At 42.8% G+C, this 22,309-nt stretch overlaps 1 protein-coding gene across 9 annotated transcripts in view; it reads right to left on the reverse strand.

Moving 5' to 3' along the window:
• Positions 1-22,309, reverse strand: part of CRACDL (CRACD like) — a 130,814-nt gene that overhangs the window by 45,835 nt on the left and 62,670 nt on the right. For all 9 annotated transcript variants that reach the window (XM_070798289.1, XM_070798286.1, XM_070798285.1 and 6 more), the window contains one exon: positions 6,258-6,337. In XM_070798289.1, the coding sequence (XP_070654390.1) occupies positions 6,258-6,327 (70 nt within the window). In that variant the 5' untranslated portion in view covers positions 6,328-6,337. The remainder of the gene's footprint in view (positions 1-6,257; positions 6,338-22,309) is intronic.

Consider the following 22,309-nt stretch of genomic DNA (forward strand, 5'->3'; position numbering starts at 1 on the left):
TCTAGGTTTAACATTCTAGGTTGGCAGTTACTTTTTCTAAGTTATTCTTTTAATAATATTGAAGACATCATTTTACTGTTTTGTGGCTTCTGTTGTGTGGTCAAGAAGTCAGTTTCTTGCTCCTCTGAAGGTCCTTTTATTTTTCTCTCAGACTAATTTTAAGATTTTTCACTTTTGTCTTTAGTATTCTATACTTTAATTCTATGTGGATTTCCTTTTATTTATCCTTCCTGGGAGTCATTCAGTTTGTTAAATGTGTAGATTGGATTATCTTTTTTTTTTTTTTTTAACTGAATTCCAGAAAATTCTCAGCTACTCTCTCCTCTCCTAAGACATTGCTCAAACACACGTTATACCCTCTCATTTATCTCCATGCTTCTTGTCCTCTTTCTGTATTTTCCTTCCTTTTACCGTTTTATGATACATTCTGTGTACTTCCTTGAGATCTCCCTCAAGCTGATATAATCTGCTAATAAACTCATCAATTGAATTTTTCATCATAATAGTTTTACTTATTTCTAAAAAATCCACTTGACTATTTTTCAAATCTGGTACAGTAAGTCCCTCTACATACTAATGCATTCTGTTCCAAGAACGTGTTCATAAGTAAACTTTTTGTTCCTAAGTTCAACAAAGTTAGCCTAGGGCCCCAACTAATACAATTGGCTATATATTAAGAATGCATGTGTGTGTGTCTGTGCTAAGTCACTTCAGTCATGTCCGACTCTTTGCGACCCTACAGACTGTAGCCCACCAGGATTCTCTGTCCATGGGATTCTTCAGGCAAGAATACTGGAGTGAGTTGCCGTGACCTCCTCCAGGGGATTTTCCTGACCCAGGGACTGAATCAGTGTCTCCTGTGTTTTCTGCATTGCAGGTGGATTCTTACCATTGAGACACCAGGGAAGTCCAAAATTACAGTACAGTACCTTAACGGAAAAAGCAAGAGAGTTCCAGAAAAACATCTATTTCTGCTTTATTGACTATGCCAAAGCCTTTGACTGTGTGGATCACAAGAAACTGTGGAAAATTCTGAAAGACATGGGAATACCAGACCACCTGATCTGCCTCTTGAGAAACCTGTATGCAGGTCAGGAAGCAACAGTTAGAACTGGACATGGAACAACAGACTGGTTCCAAATAGGAAAAGGAGTACGTCAAGGCTGTATATTGTCACCCTGCTTATTTAACTTATATGCAGAGTACATCATGAGAAACGCTGGACTGGAAGAAACACAAGCTGGAATCAAGATTGCCAGGAGAAATATCAATAACCTCAGATATGCAGATGACACCACCCTTATGGCAGAAAGTGAAGAGGAACTCAAAAGCCTCTTGATGAAAGTGAAAGTGGAGAGTGAAAAAGTTGGCTTAAAGCTCAACATTCAGAAAATGAAGATCATGGCATCCGGTCCCATCACTTCATGGCAAATAGATGGGGAAACAGTGGAAACAGTGTCAGACTTTATTTTTCTGGGCTCCAAAGTCACTGCAGATGGTGACTACAGCCATGAAATTAAAAGACGCTTACTCCTTGGAAGGAAAGTTATGACCAACCTAGATAGCATAATAAAAAGCAGAGACATTACTTTGCCAACAAAGGTTCGTCTAGTCAAGGCTACGGTTTTTCCTGTGGTCATGTATGGATGTGAGAGTTGGACTGTGAAGAAAGCTGAGCGCCAAAGAATTGATGCTTTTGAACTGTGGTGTTGGAGAAGACTCTTGAGAGTCCCTTGGACTGCAAGGAGATCCAACCAGTCCATTCTGAAGGAGATCAGCCCTGGGACTTCTTTGGAAGGAATGATGGTAAAGCTGAAACTCCAGTACTTTGGCTACCTCATGCGAAGAGTTGACTCACTGGAAAAGACTCTGATGCTGGGAGGGATTGGGGGCAGGAGGAGAAGGGGACGACAGAGGATGAGATGGCTGGATGGCATCACTGACTCGATGGACGTGAGTCTGAGTGAACTCCGGGAGTTGGTGATGGACAGGGAGGCCTGGCGTGCTGTGATTCATGGGGTCACAAAGAGTCGGACACGACTGAGCGACTGATCTAATCTGATCTGACCTTAAAAAGTACAGCAGGTAGAGTACAACAGCTGCCATACAGGGGCTGGCAGACACGTTCTCATCTTTAAAAGTTGAAACTTGAAGGTTTGTATGTAGGGGACTTAAAGTACATCATTTGAAAGTTGTTTTAAAAATTTTATTAATAAAATTAACTCTTTTAGGGGTACACAGAGCTGAATAATCACCACCAAAGTCACACATCACCCTCCTGTGCTGCCTTTTATAGTCAAACCTTTCCCTGGAAACCACTAATATCTTCTCTGCTCTTGACTGTTTTTCCTTTTCCAGAGTCATTCAGACAGCATGTATCCTTTTGATTTGGCTTTTTAAACTTATCACCACATGCTAGAGATTCCTCCATGTTGTTACATCAATCAAGAGCTTGTTCCTATCTATTGCTGAGTACTGTTCCATTGCATGGGGCTTCCCAGGTGGTACAGTGGATAAAGACATGCAGGAGATGCAGGAGACTTGGGATCGGAGGTGATGGAATTCCAGTTGAGCTATTCCAAATCCTGAAAGATGATGCTGTGAAAGTGCTGCACTCAATATGCCAGCAAATTTGGAAAACTCAGCAGTGGCCACAGGACTGGAAAAAGTCAGTTTTCATTCCAATCCCAAAGAAAGGCAATGCCAAAGAATGCTCAAACTACCACACAATTGCACTCATCTCACATGCTAGTAAAGTAATACTCAAAATTCTCCAAGCCAGGCTTCAGCAATATGTGAACCGTGAACTTCCTGATGTTCAAGCTGGTCTTAGAAAAGGCAGAGGAACCAGAGATCAAATTGCCAACATCCGCTGGACCATGGAAAAAGCAAGAGAGTTCCAGAAAAACATCTATTTCTGCTTTATTGACTATGCCAAAGCCTTTGACTGTGTGGATCACAAGAAACTGTGGAAAATCCTGAAAGAGATGGGAATACCAGACCACCTGATCTACCTCTTGAGAAATCTGTGTGCAGGTCAGGAAGCAACAGTTAGAACTGGACATGGAACAACAGACTGGTTCCAAATAGGAAAAGGAGTACGTCAAGGCTGTATATTGTCACCCTGCTTATTTAACTTATATGCAGATTACATCATGAGAAACGCTGGACTGGAAGAAACACAAGCTGGAATCAAGATTGCCGGGAGAAATATCAATAACCTCAGATATGCAGATGACACCACCCTTATGGCAGAAAGTGAAGAGGAACTCAAAAGCCTCTTTTTTTTTAATTTTTATTTTTAAACTTTACAATATTGTATTGGTTCTGCCATATATCGAAATGAATCCGCCACAGGCATACACGTGTTTGAAAGTGCAAATGGAGAGTGAAAAAGTTGGCTTAAAGCTCAACATTCAGAAAACGAAGATCATGGCATCCGGTCCCATCACTTCATGGCAAATAGATGGGGAAACAGTGGAAACAGTGTCAGACTTTATTTTTCTGGGCTCCAAAATCACTGCAGATGGTGACTGCAGCCATGAAATTAAAAGGTGCTTACTCCTTGGAAGGAAAGTTATGACCAACCTAGATAGCATATTAAAAAGCAGAGACATTACTTTGCCAACAAAGGTTCGTCTAGTCAAGGCTACGGTTTTTCCAGTGGTCATGTATGGATGTGAGAGTTGGACTGTGAAGAAAGCTGAGCGCCAAAGAATTGATGCTTTTGAACTGTGGTGTTGGAGAAGACTCTTGAGAGTCCCTTGGACTGCAAGGAGATCCAACCAGTCCATTCTGAAGGAGATCAGCCCTGGGACTTCTTTGGAAGGAATGATGCTAAAGCTGAAACTCCAGTACTTTGGCTACCTCATGCGAAGAGTTGACTCATTGGAAAAGACTCTGATGCTGGGAGGGATTGGGGGCAGGAGGAGAAGGGGACGACAGAGGATGAGATGGCTGGATGGCATCACTGACTCGATGGACGTGAGTCTGAGTGAACTCTGGGAAATGGTGATGGACAGGGAGGCCTGGCGTGCTGGGATTCATGGGGTCGAAAAGAGTCAGATATGACTGAGTGACTGATCTGATCTGAATTCGATCCCTGGGTCAGGAAGATTCTCTGGAGTAGGAAATGGCAACCCATTCTGGTATACTTGCCTGGAGAATTCCAAGGACAGAGGAGCCTGGCAAATGGGTTATAGTCCATGGGGTCCCAAGGAGTTGGTTCCGTTGTATAGATATAAACAAAGTAGTAAACAAAAGTAAAATTGCTATAGGCTTTTGTGTAAAATAAAATACAGTTTCATTTCTCTTAGGTAAACACCTAGGAGTCGGACTGGCGAATCATAGACTAAGTGCGTGTTTAATTTTATAAGAAACTGACAAGTACTTTCCCAAGGGGCTGCACCATTTGCATTTTCATTGGCAGTATAAGAGGGTTTCAGCTGCCTTGAAATCTCCTAGAAGGCAATGGCACCCCACTCCAGTACTCTTGCCTGGAAAATCCCATGGACGGAGGAGCCTGGTGGGCTGCAGTCCACGGCGTCGAGAAGAGTCGGACACGACTGAGTGACTTCACTTTCACTTTTCACTTTCATGCATTGGAGAAGGAAATGGCAACCCACTCCAGTGTTCTTGCCTGGAGAATCCCAGGGACGGGGGAGCCTGGTGGGCTGCCGTCTATGGGGTCGCGCAGAGTCGGACACGACTGAAGTGACTTAGCAGCAGCAGCAGCAGCATTTGTTATTGTCAAGTGTGTCTCTGTTGGGTTTCCCCCACTCTAGTAGGTGTATAGTGGTGTCTCATCATAGCTTTAGTTTGCACTAACGGCTATTGATGTTAAGCGTTTTTTCATGTGCTTTTTGCCACTTGCACTTCCTCTTAAGTAGAACATCTTTAAAAATTCTTTACCTACTTTTAATTGGGTTGTTATCTTACTGTCAAATTTTGACTGCTCTTGTCAAATGTGATTTGTAAATATTTTCTCCCAGTCTGTGACTTGACTTTTCATTTTCTTAACAGCATCTTTCACAGAACAAAAGTTTTAAATTTTGAGAAAGTTCCATTTATCAACCTTTTCTTTTAGAGTCTGAGGTATCATATCTAAGAACTCTTATCTAATCCTAGGTTATAAATATTTGCTCCTATGTTTTCTTTTATTAAAAGATTTATAGTTATTACATTTATGCCGATTATACATTTAATTTTTGTACCCTCATTTGAATTCAAACCAACTGTGAACTTTCAAATTTCATTTTTTTTAACATACGAATGTCCAATTGCTTTAGCACCATTTGTTGAAAAGAAAATTACCACTGCATGTACTGAAATGTGAAAGAAAAAAGTAATCCTAATATATAGGATAATAAGAAAAATCTGTATTATATGAAATTAAGTCTTTAATGAAATTAGTATCTGAAGCTAAGAGTTAAGAGCTAGGGTTTAATATTTTTGGAAGCTGTTCACTTGAACTACCTTAAAGACAATCACTACTAGTACTTTGACTTAAATCAGCAGAGAGAAAAGTGGAAACCTCTGCCACAAAAATAAGGTGAATACAAATAGCTGATATGAGGCTCATGTGGGGAGATCACATGTGTTTCCTAAGGTCAATTTTCCACCTCTATCAAGACACACAGAGCAATCTACAGATAACAGTAAACCAATCACATAACTGGGTAACTTGTGCAGTGTGTTTTGAAATGATGATTCATGGACTTGGAATTCAGCTCCATAGAAAAGCACAATAAAGGTCTCTGGAAGGAGAATAAAAGCCATAAAAGAGGCACCAAAGGCTCTCTCTTGATATTGTTATTTCTTCTGGATGTTTAGACCATCCAAGACTTTGCCTAATGTCTCACTGAAACCTCTGGATGTTCCTGGATGAGGAATGTTCCATAGCTTCTCTCTTCCCCTGCTTCTGTCAACTAAACCTGGGGATATGTTCACCTTCAGGAACGAGGAAAAGGACTTAATCTCTCTCTTGGTCTCTCTCACACACACACACACCCACACACATACACACGTTGTCCCTGGTGTGTCTGATGGAGAAGCAAAGGAGCACGGCCCTCAGTTGGCCGTCCACAGTCTTGGATGTGCTCTCCAGCCCCTGAGAGGGATCTGGGGGTGTCTGAACACACTGAACTGAACCCACTCTCCATGTGGAGAACCCGAAGCCCTTCTTCGGAAGCCCCTCTCCCAGCCCCACAACCCAACAAGGGTCCTCCCAGGGCAGGGAGAGTGAAGGAAGGCCTTACCTGTGCTGTCCTCCCCAAGGCCTTCTGCAGCCTCCCGAAGCTTAATGTCCATCACCCTCGTGGAAATCATGTCCAGCTCACTAAAAATCAGGGAGAAAGCCATGTGAGAGGAACAAGTCTAACTGAAGTTAATGACCGAGATGGTGGTGACTGAATTTTGCCCATGACCCTGGCAAAGACAGAGGCCAAAAAATAGGTCCAGGGCTCAAGATTAGTAACCACATCAGTGTTTATCTAACCACTGACCAGATCCATTTAATGGAAAACAGAAAACTGGGAAAGCTTCACCAATTTATACAATGCAGATGCAGTTTCTTTCTTTGAAAGAAAAATTTTCAGAAATTATGTATTGCTCAAATGCTGGGTATTAACATATATATATGGAATCCAGAAAATGATACTGAAGAACCTATTTGCAGGGCAGGAATAGAGACGCAGACAGAGAAGACAGACTTGTGGACACAGTGGGGGAAGGAGAGGGCGGGAGGAACTGAGAGGGGCGCACTGGCATATCTACACTACCACGCGTGAAACAGCCAGCCAGTGGGACGCTGCTGGGTAGCACACGGAGCTCAGCTCGGTGCTCTGTGAGGACCGAGAGGGCTGGGATGCAGGGGTGGGAGGGAGGCTCAGGAGTGAGGGGATACATGTATGCACATAGCCGACTCATGCTGCTGTACAGCAGCAACCAACACAACATTGTAAAGCAACTGTAATCCAATCTAAAAAATCTTAAAAAGCAATTACGTTTTTCTCTTGTTCACCGTAGAAAGTTTGGAAGACACAGAGAAAGAAAATCACTCACTATCCCACCAATCAAGGAAGACTAACCACAGACAATGTTTTAATATTTTTCCTTCCAATATTTTTCTATGCAAATATTTATGTGCACAAGCACACATGCACTACATTGGTAAGACTGACTTCCGATTTTCTTATCCCACATCAGTAAAATCCTCGATGTGTTATTGTAATGGCTACATAATATTTTGATTGGATGCTGCACCATCATTTATTTACCTTATTTCTTTTTAGAACTTTTTATGAAAAATTTCAAACATAAGTACACAGAATGTATAATGAACTTAATACATATGACTCTTGCTCATCTTAACCCCTTATCCCCTCCCACTTCCGCCAGGTCATTGCAAAGTAAATCATCCCAAATACTATCATCATTTAATCCATAAGGACTTGGCTTCTTCCTGAATTAAAAACCTCTAAGTTTTCATCGAACTCAAATAAATGATTACTGGCCAATGTTCCTGCTAGAGAGTACTGAGCTGTGCCCCTGCCTTCCACAGCTGACTTTTTAAAAAATTAATATATTTATCTTTGGCTGTGCTGGGTCTTCACTGCTGTGCATGGGCTTTCTCTGCTTGCAGGGGGCAGGGGCTGCCCTTCGTTGCAGTCTGCAGGCTTCTCCTTGCGGTGGCTTCTCTTGTTGCGGAGCACAGGCTCTGGAGCAAGAGGGCTTCAGTGGTTGCAGCACGTGGGCTCCAGAGTGAAGGCTCGGTAGTTGTGGCACAGGGGCTCAGTTGCCCGGCAAGCATGTGGGATCTTGCCAGACCAGGAATTGAACCTGTGTCCCCTGAATTGGCAGGAGGATTCTTAACCACTGGACCACCAGGGAAGTCCCCATAGCTGACTTTTAAAACAGCACATTCTATCCTACACAGACTAACTCATCATTTACTTGGAAAGCTATTTCTTATTGGCAGTCATTATGAATTTTCCCACTTTAAAAGGGAGCTAAAATATTTAACTGATGAATTAACATTTATCACTTATACACAGTACACAATGGGCAATGATGGGAGAAATTAAAAAAAAAAATTTAACAGAGGAAAGAAGTTGCAGGTCTTTGCTAGAGTTGAGTCTAATAATTAGGTCTCCTTTAATATTAATGTCAAACAGTCCATCCCTGATCAGCCAACTCCTTAAAAAGTGAACAAGCAATCATAAGCCTTGCTTCCTGATTTTGATATAATTTGACTTTACAAAAATGTTGGAGCAACAGGATGTAGAAAAAAAAAATGATCATCTCAACTGATGCAAAAAAGCCATTTGACAAAAGTCAACACCTTTTATGACAAAAAATTTAAAAAACTAGAAATAAAGGAAAACTACCTTGATGTAATAAGGCCATATAAGAAAAGGCCACAGCTAACATTATACAACAGTGAAAAACTGAATTTTTCCTCTAAGATCAGGAACAAGACACTCTCACCATATCTCCTCAACACAGTACTGAAGTTCTAGCTGGAGCACACAGACAACAAAAATAAATAAGAGGCATACAAGTTGAAAAGGAAAAAGTAAAATTATATCTGTTCACAGATGAAATGATCTTATATCCTAAAGATCCACACCCTACAAACAAAAAACTATTAGGACAAATAAATGAATTCAGCAAAGCTGCAGAACACAAAATGAACACAAAAAAATCAGTTGTTTCTATAAAATAACAATGAACAATCCAAAAAGGAAATTCAAAAAGTAATTCTATTTACAACAGTATCAAAAAGAACAAAGTACTTAGGAATAAATTTAACCAAAGAGACAAAAGACTTATACCCTGAAAACTAAAAAATGTTGCCAAAAGACTGAAAATAATGTCAATAATTGCAAAGACATCCCATGTTCATAGAATGAAAGACTTATTATTGTTATGATGTCCATACTATCCAAAGCAATTTATAGATCGAATGCAAACTCCTTCAAAATCCTTGATCCCATAGACTCCTGCTGCTTAAAGTTACTACAGGGGAAGGGGCAGCTACCAGAGTATTTGAAGGAAGGTGCAGTAGAGGAGGAAAAGCAGGAAAATGCAAGGAACAAGGAGAATAAAAACGGTGAGGACTGGTTAAGTACCAACTGCTACCTTGGGTACCATCTTCCATGGTTGCCAGTGAGCTAGAAAGTACAAGTGCTCGAGCTTTCTATTGTCTGAATTTGGAGTTAACAACTGCAATGACTTATCAACTGAATTATCTCATTTAATCCCCAAGAACTCTAAGTATTCTCATTTTGAAATTGAGATCATGTATTAGGTATCAGGTAGGTTTATTAACAGCAGAGACATCACTTTGCCAACAAGGTCCATATAGTCAAAGCTATGGTTTTTCCAGTAGTCATGTTTGGATGTGAGAGATGGTTCATAAAGAAGGCTAGGCACCAAGCCTTGACCAGAAAGGAGCGTTTTATAAAATGTGCAGATTTTGTGGCAGTTTTCCATTTGAATTCTCAAAGTTTATAAATTTATAGCAGTAAAACTATTGGGTAGGGAACAAGGAATTGATGCCTTTAAACTGTGGTGTTGGAGGAGACTCTTGTGAATCCCTTGGACTGCAAGGAGATCACACCAGTCAATCCTAAAGGAAATCAGTTCCGAATATTCATTGGAAGGACTGACGATGAAGCTCGAATACTTTTGCCACCTGATGCGAGGAACTGACTCATTGGGAAAGACCCTGATGCTTGGAAAGGTTGAAGGCAGGAGGAGAAGAGGGTGGCAGAGGACAAAATGGTTGGACGGCATCACTGACTCAGTGGACATGAATTTGAGCAAACTCTGTGGACACAGTGGAGGACAGAGGAGCCTGGCGTGCTGCAGTCCCTGGGGTCACACAGAGTCAGACACGACTTAGGGACTGAACAACAACAACAAAAATGTGTTAACTGGTCCAAAATAGTGAAGCAGAGACGTTAGACCAACATTAGCATGTTGCCTGCATCCCCAGCATGGGAAGGCACTTCTGAAGCCTGGGGCTGCAGGGCTGTGTGAGACCAATGTTGACCCAGTGGAGTGGAGCAGCCTCAGCTGTCCCCAGAGAAGCTTAAGGGGAGCTGAGAAATCCAAAAGACACCGGTCTCCCATGGAGATGGCTCCGCCTGCCGAGTAATCTCTGTATAGGATCAGGCCAGAGTCCAGAGGCTGAAAGGGTCCCGTGAGACCATCTACTGGGTCAGACGGGGCACCTTAGTCCAGAGAACGGGGGTTGAGGCTGCCATAATTTATCAACTAACGCCTTTGAGAAACCATGAGATTACCGTCAAAATGTCCACCTCGGCACACTGTTTGTTGTTGTTGCACAATATTTTTTTAAAGTCTTTACTGAATTTGTTAGAGTACTGCTTCTGCTTTGTGTTTTGGTTCTCTGGCCAGGGGGCACGTGGGATCTCAGCCTCCCAACCAGGGACCACACCTTACCCCCTGCATTGGAAGGTGCAGTCTTAACCGCTGCACCACCAGGGCAATCACTACCCAACAGTTTTGCTGCTATACATTTACAAACTTTGAAAATTCAAATGGAAAACAAAATCTGTACATTTTATAAAAGGCTCCTTTCTGGGAAGGGCTGAGAATGTGAAGGCATACGTGAGTGTGTGCACAAGCCTCTGAGGTAGGTGTGCAGGAGGGCGTCCACCCCACTGAGTGTGGAACAGACCCAGGAGCTCTGACGTGCTGCTCCCTGGGTTGAATGACGTGGCTGTGATAAAGCCTTGTGTCAGGGCAGGGGGCTCAGGAGCAGGTTGGAAGGAGGGCGGGGGACCCTAGAGGACAGCCTGGGGCTCTTCTTGCTGGAGGTACATCTGTTGGACCCGGATGCAGAGAGCAGCGCCAGATGCAAGGCTGCTAACAGACTCACGCTCGGAGGCAAAATTCACCCCACAGACGAAGGGACGACCAGCCAGGCTCACCACACATGGGAGGTCTGAAAACCTGCTTTTTATGTCCCAAACGCCTTCTTATGAATAAGAATGCAATATGGTGTGCTTGTTGGTGTTCAGTCACTGAGCCGTGTCCAGCCCCATGGACTGCAGTATGCCAGGCCTCCCTGTCCCTCACCATTCCCCAGTGTTTGCCCAAATTCATGTCCATTGCATTGGTGATGCTGTGCAGCCATCTCATCCTCTGTCACCCCCTTCTCCTCCTGCCCTCAATCTTTCTCAGCATCAGGGACTTGTTCAATGAGTCGGCTGTTTGCATCAAGTGGCCAAAGGATTGGAGCTTCAGCATCAGTCCTTCCAATGAATATTCAGGGTTGACTTCCTTCAAGAATGACTGAGCCAGTCAATATGGTGCAGAAGAAAAGGGAAAGACTTGAAAGTGAGGCAGGCCTGGAGCTGAAGCTGCACCCTAGCACTGATGAGGGCTGAGCCTCAGTTTCCTCATCTACAAAACACAGGCAGTAACACTTTAACTGAATGGGACTGAGAATGCAGCACACACAAGCACCCGCTGAGAAGAGCTGTTGGTTTCTCCACCTCGTTTCTCACCACGGGCTCACACCTCTGCACAACTGCAGACAAGAACACACACAACAGGTATACCCTAGGGATGGTCCATTCTGTCCCATGAAGGCACAGTCTCCTTGGGCAAACAGGTCACTTCAGAGCCACCAGTATCAGCGATCAAAACACCTGGGCTCCTAAATGAGCCCTGATCTTCCCAGTGCCCCCACAGCTCGATGGACCGTGAATAAAACTGCTGCCAAGTAACAGATAAAACTATGTTCCAGGCCACGGAGCCATGTCCGCCCCCTGAGACTTAGGGGTGCAAGGATGGAGAACCGGCCCCTCCACTTGGATGCTTCAGGAGCAAACACTCTGCAGCTGTTAGAAAGGGAATGTCTTCTCTGTTGAGCCTAGTAACCAGTACTGCTGAATACACGTTCCCCCACCTGAGTAAAGTTCAAGAAAAAGCCAGAAGGAGAAACTTAATTAGAAAGTGTTAGTCACTCAGTTGTGTTTGACTCTTTGGGACCTCATGGACTGTGGCCCACAAGGCTCCTCTGTCCATGGGGATTCTCCAGGCAAGAATACTGGAATGGGTTGCCATACCCTCTTCCAGGGGATCTTCCCAACCCAGGGATTGAACCCAGATCGCCTGCATTGCAGACTGATTCTTTACCATCTGAGCCACCAGGGAAGCCCTTTTATTTAGAAAAGCAATGTGTTAAATACCCAGTATCTCCCAGGATCCCTCCTGCTTCTTGCTGGAACTCAAGGTTCAGATCAAGTGGTCCCAACACTCCCTCAACCAGCTTTTGCCCTCCCCCCTCCCACTCTGTTGCTCTGACAGCTCAAGTCCAAGAACAGAAAAACTTGTTCTTCAAATCTGGGCCTGAGGGGGCCTCTTCAGGGGTTCTCATTAACTCAAGAGGGTGCTTAGCCTCCAGCCCCCTCCACACAGTGTGCATCTGGGCGCCTACAGAATCCAAGGGAGTCCTGGATCCAAAGAAAGATCCCTGTGGGGGCTGCTCCCACTCCCGCTCTCTGAACCCTAACTCACCACAGGCTTCTCCTCAGTTTTTGGCAGAATTCTATCATTAGCTGCAGCTCATACTAAAAAATTCTACAGAAGTTTACGCACATGAAGAATGAGAACAGGTTTAAACTATGGTATTTTAAAGATACCCATGCGTTATACTTATTTACACAATGCAAAGAAAAATATCTGTATCCTGAGTACATGACCCTGAGCCCATAATTAAGTACAAAAAAGCCTTCGTGTTCACCCTTACAGACCTGCTCATTCCATACCACTCTCCAGGCTATGCTTACCTCTGTTTGATATTCTTTCTCAGGCCCTGTGCCTGTCTTTATAATGCTCACCACAGCCGTCAACAGCAACTTGTTTGTAAGGTATCTGCCTACCCCTGCCCTTACTTTCAAGGCTGTGAGCTTCGATGCCTGTCACATCCATTGCTCTCTCACCAGGAGTAAACAACCCAAAAATGAAGTTAAAAAAAAAAAATTCCATTGACAACAGCATACAAAAGAATAAACTACTCAGGAACAAATTTAACCAAGGAGGCAGAATATCTGTACTCTGGGAACTACAAAACATTGCTAAAAGAAATTAAAGAAGACACAGATAAACAGAACGTTATCCAGTGTTCACAGATGAAAAAAACACGTTTAAGATGGCAATACTTTCCAAATTGATAACACAGATTCAATGCAATCCTTATCAAAATCCCACCTGGATTGTTTTTCCCCGGAAATTTTTGTTTTGTTTTGTTTTTCTTTTTGCAGAAATTGGCAAGTTGATCTGAAAATTCATATGGAAATACAAAGGACCCAAAACAATCTTGAAAGTGAAAAACAAAGATGGAGGATTCATACTTCTCAGTTTCAAAACTGACACAAATCTTCAGCAGCCAGGAATGCATGGTACTGTCATACGCAAAATAGCTAGGGAGAAGCTGCCATGTAACGGAGGCAGCTCAACCCTGTGCCCTGTGCCAACCGACAGGGGAGGGACCGGGGGGCAGGCGGGACGGGGCTTCAAGAGGGAGGGGACATATGTATGATGTCCTTATGGCTGATCCACACTGTTGTACGGCAGAAACCAACACAACACTGGAAAGCAATTATCCTCCGATTAAAAATAAGTGAAAGTGGGAAGCTGCTATATAGCACAGGGAGCCCAGCCCGGCGCTCTGTGACAACTAGGGGCGGAGGTGGGAGGGAGGCTCAAGAAGGAGGGGATATATATGTATATACTCATGACCGATTCCCATTATGGCACAGCAGAAATCAACACATTCTAACATTGTATAGAAATTATCCTCCAACTAAAAAATTAAAAAAAGAATGCATGGTACTGGCATACAGATAGACATATAGGTAAACTGAATTCAGGGTCCAGAAATAAAATATATTTATGGCCAATTGATTTCAACCATGGGTTCCAAGACAATTCAATGTGGGAAGAATCAGTCTTTTCAACAAATGCTGGAACAACTGGACATTCACATCCAAAGCATAATTTATATTCCTACCTCACACTACACATAAAAATTGCCTCACAGTGGATCACAGACTTAAATGTAAGTGTTAAACCTATAAAAACTCCTAGAAGAAAACATTGGAATAAATTTATGATCTTGGGCTAGGCAATGATTACTGAGATGCAACACTAAAAGGGAAGATAACATAAGTTGGACTTCACCAAATTTCTAAACTTTTTGTTTCAAACCTATCTATCAAGAAAGTGTGAAGGGAGCCCACACACTGTGAGCAATTTTTGCAAATCGTGTATCTGGTAAGTGATTTGTATCCAGAATCCATAAATAATTCTTATAACAATAATAAAAGGCATCTATTTTAAAGTAGATGAAAGATTTAAACAGATACTTGTACAAGAAAGTAAACAAACAGCCAATAAGCGTATGAAAAGATGTTTGACCATTTTTGTTGTTTAGTCACTAAGTCATGTCCAACTCTTTGCAATCCCATGGACTATAATCCGCCAGGCTCCTCTGTCCATGGGATTTCCCAAATAAGAATACTGGAAAGGGTTGTCACTTCCTTATCCAGGGGATCTTCCCTGTCTCCTGCATTCCAGGTGGATTCTTTACCACTGAGCCACCAAGGAAGCCCATCACTAGGGAACTGCAAGCTGAAACCAAAGTGAGATGCTACTTGACACCCACTAGACGGGCTACACAGAAAGACAGACAATAACAAGTGGCTGCAAGCACCCTCATTCATTGTCGACAGAAATGCAAAACATTACAGACACTTTGGAAAACAGCTCCTTGGGGAAGAAACCTCATAAAACATAAAGATACCATACAGTCTGGCAATTCCATTCCTAGGTATTTACCTTAGAGAAATAAACACATATGTCTATGGAAGATTCTAGGAATACCATGGAGTAGGAGGCACCAGGAATTTCTCTCCCACCTAGACAACAACTACACTGGCAGAATCTGTTTGGTGTAGCTATTTCGGAGTCCATTTAAGGCTTGCAACTCCCAGAGGAAGGCTGGTATGTAAACTGCAGGTAATTTCAGTCAATTTCAGCTCATAGTTCAATAGCATCTACTCACTCCCACTCCCAACTCTCTTGCCAGGCAGCCCTGCATCTGAGAGCGGCTTGCACACAGCTTGAAGGAACCATGGTGGGCGAAAAGGAGCAGCTCTCCAGATACTAGAGGTCTGCGCTGTGGTTAGTGCTTCGGGTGACACAGCTGCTGCGAGGCTGCCACTGTTGTTGCGCCTGCCCCTACTGTCGCAAGCCCCACCCCTTCTAGCTGCTCGAACTTCTGGGAGATTTAAAGGGCGGGGCTGGGTGCCCCATGTCCCCTTTCCCCACTTCAGTTTTCTGATTTCCCCTTTTGGAGCCAGGCATTGACTACTAGGACATTCCAAAGCTACTGTATATATGGGGAAGATGAGAAAGTTACTGCATATGCCCAGGGAAACTCACAGGCTTATAAAAGATCTTAGAAGACCTTAAGATTACACTTCAGGCCAATCCTTGGCACAAAAAATAAAGCCTGGCAAACCCAGATGAAGGGGGAGAACTGATTTCCAGAGTCACCATATTATTAGATTCAAATGTCCAGTTTTGAATCTGTCCCTGAAAAAGATCTGGTGGCTAATCTACCAGACAAAGACTTAAAAACAATGATCTTAAAGATGCTCAGGGAACTAAAGAAGTAGAGAAACTCAAGGAAATAATGTATGAACAAAATGGAAGTATTAATAAAAGGAGAGAAAGCCTAAAAAGGAAGAAAAAATCTGAGGCTAAAAAAAAAGACAACTGAAATAGTAACTGGAATGAAAGATTCAGTAGAGGGTTTCAAAGACAGATTTCAGCATGTAGAAGAATCAGAAAACTTGAAGATAGGTCATAATTACAGTCTGAGGAACAGAAAGAAAAACAGTGAAGTAAACTGAACAGAGCCTAAGGGACCTGTGACAATGAAGGTGTTAGTCACTCAATAGAGCCTGATTCTTTGCAACCCCATGGACTGTAGCCCACCAGGCTCCTCTGTCCGTGGAATTCTCCAGGAAAGAATACTGGAGTGTGTGGCCATTCCCTTCTCCAGGGGATCTTCCCAACCCAGGGATCAAACCCAGGTCTCCTGCATAGAAGCCAGATTCTTTACTGTCTGAGATACAAGGGAAGTACAAGGGCCCTATGGGACACCATTAAATGGATCAAAATACACATTGTAGGAGTCCCAGAAGGAGGTGGGGGAGAGAAAAAGGGGTCAAGAGACTATCTGAAAAAATAATGGCCCCAAACCTCCCACATTTGATGAAAGACACAAATAACAACATCCAAGGAGCTCAATGAATTGAGATACATTATAATCAAACAGTTGAAAGCCAAAGATAAAGAATCTTGAAAGCAGCAAGAGAGAAGCAAATCATCACATACACGGAATCCCCAGTAAGATTATCAGCAAATTTCTCATCAGAAATTCTGGACGGTAGAAGGCAGGAGGGAGATATAGTCAAAGTGCTAAAAGGAAAAAAATGTCAACCAATAACCCTAAATGTGGCAAAGCTGTCCTTGAAAAGTATGGTAAGAAATTAAGACATTTCCAGATAAATAAAAGATGAAGGAGTCCATTCCCACTACACATGCCCTGCAGGAAATGTTCAAGGGAGTCCTGCAGGCTGGAATAAAAGGGAACTAGACAGTAACTTGAAACTGTATTTTAAAAATGGATAAAGAAGATGATAAAGAAGATAAACACAATAGAACACTTCTCAGCCAAAGAAGAATGAAACTTTGTCATCTGCAACAACACGGATGGACTTGGAGGAATAAATCAAAGACAAATACTGCATGACATCACTTATACGTGGGGTCTAAAACATACACGATTTAGTGAATAGAACAAAAAAGAAGCAGACTCACAGATATAGCGAACAAACAAGTGGCTACCAGTGGAGAAGGGGGAAGGGGTACTATGGAGGGAGGTAGGAGGTGCAAACTATTAGGTACAAAATAAGGTACAAAGATACATTGTATAACACAGGGACTATCACTGATATTTTATAATCAATGAAGTATAAACTTTAAAATCTGTGATTCTCTATATTATGCACCTGTAACATAATACTGTAAATCAATTATAGTTCAATTTAAAAAAAACTAACTTAAAACCTTAGTAGAGGGAAATACATGGGCAATTATAAAAGCCAGTACAGATGACCCTTTAACAAGATGGGTTTGAACTGCCCAGGTCCACTTAGATGTGGATTTTTTTCAGCAAATATGTATTGTAGTACTACATGATCCATGTCTGGTGGAATCCCTGGATAGGCCACAGATACGAAGGGCCAGTTGTAAAGCTAGACTCAGATTTTGGACTGTGTGGAGGGTTGCTGTTCCTAACAACAACCCTTAATGTTCAAGGGTCAACACTGGTTTATGGTTGATTTATGACTCCACTTTGTTTTCCACATAATTTAAGAGACTTACACATTTTTAAAGAGCAATTAGTAGTCTAACAGCTAGTATTATTTTAACTTTTGTTTGTAACTCCACATTTTGTTTTCTAGCTAATTTAAGAGGTTACTGTATTTTTTTCAAATTATTAATTTATGTTTTTAGACACACAATGCTTAAAGATCTTATTCTGTGGCATCAACAACGGAAAGGAAGAGGAACAGAAGTGATAAGGGGCAGAGGTTCTGTGTGTCATGGAAGTTAAGCTGGAACAAATCCAAATTAGAGTATTATAACTTTAGGATGTTCAATGTAATCCCTGCTGCTGCTGCTGCTAAGTCGCTTCAGTCGTGTCCGACTCGTAGCCACCCCATGGACTGCAGCCCACCAGGCTCCTCCATCCATGGGATTTTCCAGGCAAGAGTACTGGAGTGGGGTGCCATTGCCTTCTCCGATGTAATCCCTGTGGCAACCACAAAACAGCTGTAGAACACACACAGGAGGAAATAAGAAAGGAACTTAAAAGTTTCACAACAACAACAACAAAAAACCCAACTCAGGACTTCCCCGGTGGTCCAGTGGCTAAGATTCCACGTTCTCACTGCAGCGGGCCCGGGTCTGATCCCTGGTCAGGGGTCCCACACGCCGCAACTAAGACCTGATGCAGGAAAATAAATACATCAAAATAAATACTAAAAAACCAACTGAAAGGGGACAGTAATACAGGAAATGAAGGATAAAAAACCTATAAGCATAGAGAAAACAAAGAGCAAAATGACAGAAGCAAGTATCTTCTTATCAACTGCAAAAAGGAAAGAAATTCTAAAATAGGCTGCCACGTGGATGAACCTTGAGGATGTTATGCTAAGTGAAACAGACCACTCACCGAAAGACAAATGCTGAATGACTCCACTACTTATGTTGGGGAATCAAAATCACAGATTCAGAAAGCAGAATGGTGGCTACCAGGGGCTGGGGAAGGAGGGAATTGTGCCGGGGGCGGCGGGGGGGCGGGGGGTTGGGGGGGGGGTGGGTTGGTGCACGGTTGGTTTAACGAGTACAGAGTTTGTGTTTTGCAAGATGAAGAGTTTTGAGGATGGGTGGTGGTACTGGTTGCACAACAAGATGGATGTACTTAAACTACTGACCTGTATGTTTAAAAATGCTCAAGATGGCAACATTTTATGTGTATTCTACAACAATAAAAATGGAGGAAATGCACACAAAAAATGTATTCACCAATGTTCAGCATTATTTATAATCAGAAGGTGGAAATAGCTCAACAACTGATGAATACATTTAAAATATGATACATAACATACAACAGAATATTATCCAGCCATAAAAAGGAATGAAGCATTAACACATGCTACAGTATGGGTCACTTTTGAACACATTATGCTACATCAAAGGAAACCAGACACAAAAGTGCGAATACTGAATGATTTCACTTATATAAAATACCCAGAACAAGGCTTCCCTGGTGGTTCAGTGGTTAAGAACCTGCCTTGCCCTGCAGGGGATGCCGGTTCAGATTCCTGTCTGGGAAGATCCCACATGCTGCCAGACAGCTAAGCTGGTGTGACAGAAACTACTGAAGCCCTCACGCCCTAGAGCCCACAGTCCGCAATAAGAGAATCCACCACAGAAGGAGTCCACGCACCACAGCGAGCAAGTAGCCCCTGCTCTCTGCAACTAGAGAAAGCCCACGCGCAGCAATGAAGACCCAGCACAGCCAAAAAATAAATAAATATTTTTAAAAAATACTCATAATAGGCAAATCCATTGAGACAGACAGTAAGTTAGTGTCTGCCAAGGTCGGGAGTGGGGTGCTCTGGAGAGGGAGGTAGAATGGGAAGAGATGCTAATGAGCAGAAGGGGAGATGAATATTTCTTTGGGGGAGATGAATACATTCTCAAATCACATTCTGTTCATAGTAGCACAACTCTGGAAATAGACTGGTGACTGCACACTCCTAACAGGTGAACTCTATGGTTATACAAATTATACGGCAATAAAGCTGCTGGAAAAAAAGAATGACCAGATAAAAAGGTGAAGTACTCCAGTACTTTGGCCACCTCATGCAAAGAGCTGACTCATTGGAAAAGACTCTGATGCTGGGAGGGATTGGGGGCAGGAGGAGAAGGGGACGACATGGGGTCGCAAAGAGTCGGACACGACTGAGCAACTGAACTGAACTGACTGAATTGAAAGACGTTTTTGGAAAAGAAGACATGATACAATGTGTCTCTAGCAATCCCACTGTAAAGCTGATATGAAAGGAGCAAGGATCAGATCTTGGATACGATCTTACCCAGTATTTATCTGGGTAAATCTAAGCATGGACAGACGAGCAGGTCATCTGGATTTCAGCCATACTCACAATTGGCACCAGTGTGCCCGCCCTGCTCTCCCTGCCCTGCAGGCTTCATCTCCCTCCAGCCCAGGGCCTTTGCAGATGCTGTTCCCTCTGCCTGAATGCTCTTCCCCACTCTCATGCTCCCCTTTCTTCTCATTAACTTGTGCTCAGCCCTCACTCCCACTGGCAGGTCTGATCAGAGAAGCCAGTACCTTCCACAATGCATAGTTAGAAGCCCTGACCTTTTGTTCACCGCATTCGCCAGTTTTCATCACATCTCTGTTTGCACAATTCTGTGATCCGGTTCCCCTTTATGGATTTAAACCTGCTCACCTTCCCTAAACATTTAATCAATTTTTCCTTTTTTGGGGGAAAAAGACAAAAATAAACTGTGACTTGACTATTGTTCTCTAGTGACTCACACCAAGATCTGCCTGTACCTTTTTTTAGAAAAAGAAGTTTCACATTACTGAGGCAACGGAATGTGTAAGGCTTGTAAAGTTCCTGTGAGAAATCTCTGCTTGAAAATCGTGCTGGCTTTACTGCCTCATGATAGACACTTTTATGCCCAAAACCAGAGGATTTGACCTTTCAGAGTACACCTCGAGGTGTGTGCATAAAACCTGCTTCATTCACTTGTTGGGAACAACAGGGAGGAGAAAAGGTAGATCCAGTCTGACATATGGAGAAAAGAAAGCAAAGAAATTGCCCGGAAATAAACCCACACACCTACGGTCAGTTAACCTTTGACAGAGGAGGCAATAATATACAGTGAGGGACAGTTATTTCGGCAAGTGGTGCTGCGAAAGCTGGACTGCTGCATGCAAATCACTGAAATTAGAACTCACCCGCACACCACACCCAAAGACAAGCAGAATGGCCAAAAGACTAATCATACGACCCGACACCATAATACTCCTAGAACAGAACACACGCAAAACTTTCTCTGACATAAATTGTAGCAATGCTCCCTTAGGTCAGTCTCCCAAGGCAATAGAAACAAAAGTGAAGATAAACAAACGAGACCTAATGAATTCATAAAGGGAATCATAAAGAAAAGGGAAAAACAATCTTACAGGCTGAGACTCATAAAGAAAATGGAAAAACAATCTTACAGGCTGAGAGAAAATATTTGCAAATGATGCAACTGACAAGGGCTTGATTTCCAAAACATACAAATAGCTCATGCTGCTAAGTCACTTCAGTCGTGTCCAACTCTGTCCGACCCCAGAGACGGCAGCCCACCAGGCTCCCCTGTCCCTGGGATTCTCCAGGCAAGAACACTGGAGTGGGTTGCCATTTCCTTCTCCAATGCATAAGAGTGAAAAGTGAAAGTGAAGTCGCTCAGTCGTGTCCGACTCTCAGCGACCCCATGGACTATAGCCCACCAGGCTCCTCCATCCATGGGATTTTCCAGGCAAAAGTACTGGAGTGGGGTGCCATTACCTTCTCCACAAATAGCTCATACACCTCAACAAAAACAAAACAATCCAATCAAAACACAAGCAGAAGACCTAAATAGACATTTCTCCAAAGAAGACACAAAGATGGCCAACAGGCACAGGAAAAGATGATCAACATCGATAATTATTAGAGAAATAATCAAAACTACAAGCAGTTATCACCTTATATCAGTCAGAATGACCATCATTAAAAAGGCTCGAAATAGGCAGAGGGCATAGCAAATAGGGAACCCTCTCTTACACTGTGGATGAGAATGTAAATTGGTACAGCCACTATGGAGAACAGTATGGGGGTTCCTTAAAAAGCTAAAAATAGAGCTTCCATATGATCCAGCAACCCCACTCCTGGGCATATATCTAGAGAAAACTATAATTCAAAAAGATATGCACCCCAATGTTCATGACAGCACTATTTACAATAGCCAAGATATGGAAACAACCTACCATCAACAGATGAATGGATAAGGATGTGGTGTATATATACACACAATGGAATACTACCAGTCAATCCTAAAGGAAATCAACCCTGAATATTCATTGAAAGGGCTGATGCTGAAGCTGAAGCTCCAATACGTTGGCCACCTAAGGTGAAGAGCTGACTCACTGGAAAAGACCCTGATGCTAGGAAAGACTGAGGGCAGAAGGAGAAGGGGTCAAGAGAGGATGAAATGGTTGGCTGGCATCACCGACTCAATGGACATGAGTTTGAGCAACCTCTGGGAGATAGTGAAAGACAGGGAAGCCTGGTGTGCTGCAGTTCATGAGGCTGCAAAGAGTTGGACACGACTTAATGATTGAACAACAACTCAGTGTGTAGGTATGTGTGAGTATATATATATTACAGATATATATACATGAATCACTTTGCTATACACTAGAAACTAACACAACACTGTAAACATTGCTTGAAAAAATGAAAGCAAAGCAATCAGATGAGCAAAGGGCTGAAAACCAGGAACTCAAACAGAGTCATAGTGCTCAGAGGACAGCAGGAGGGGAGCAAAGGAACTTACAGGGAGGTCA

The sequence above is a fragment of the Bos indicus genome, chromosome 11 (genome assembly GCF_029378745.1).
Source record: "Bos indicus isolate NIAB-ARS_2022 breed Sahiwal x Tharparkar chromosome 11, NIAB-ARS_B.indTharparkar_mat_pri_1.0, whole genome shotgun sequence".
Lineage (NCBI taxonomy): Eukaryota > Metazoa > Chordata > Mammalia > Artiodactyla > Bovidae > Bos > Bos indicus.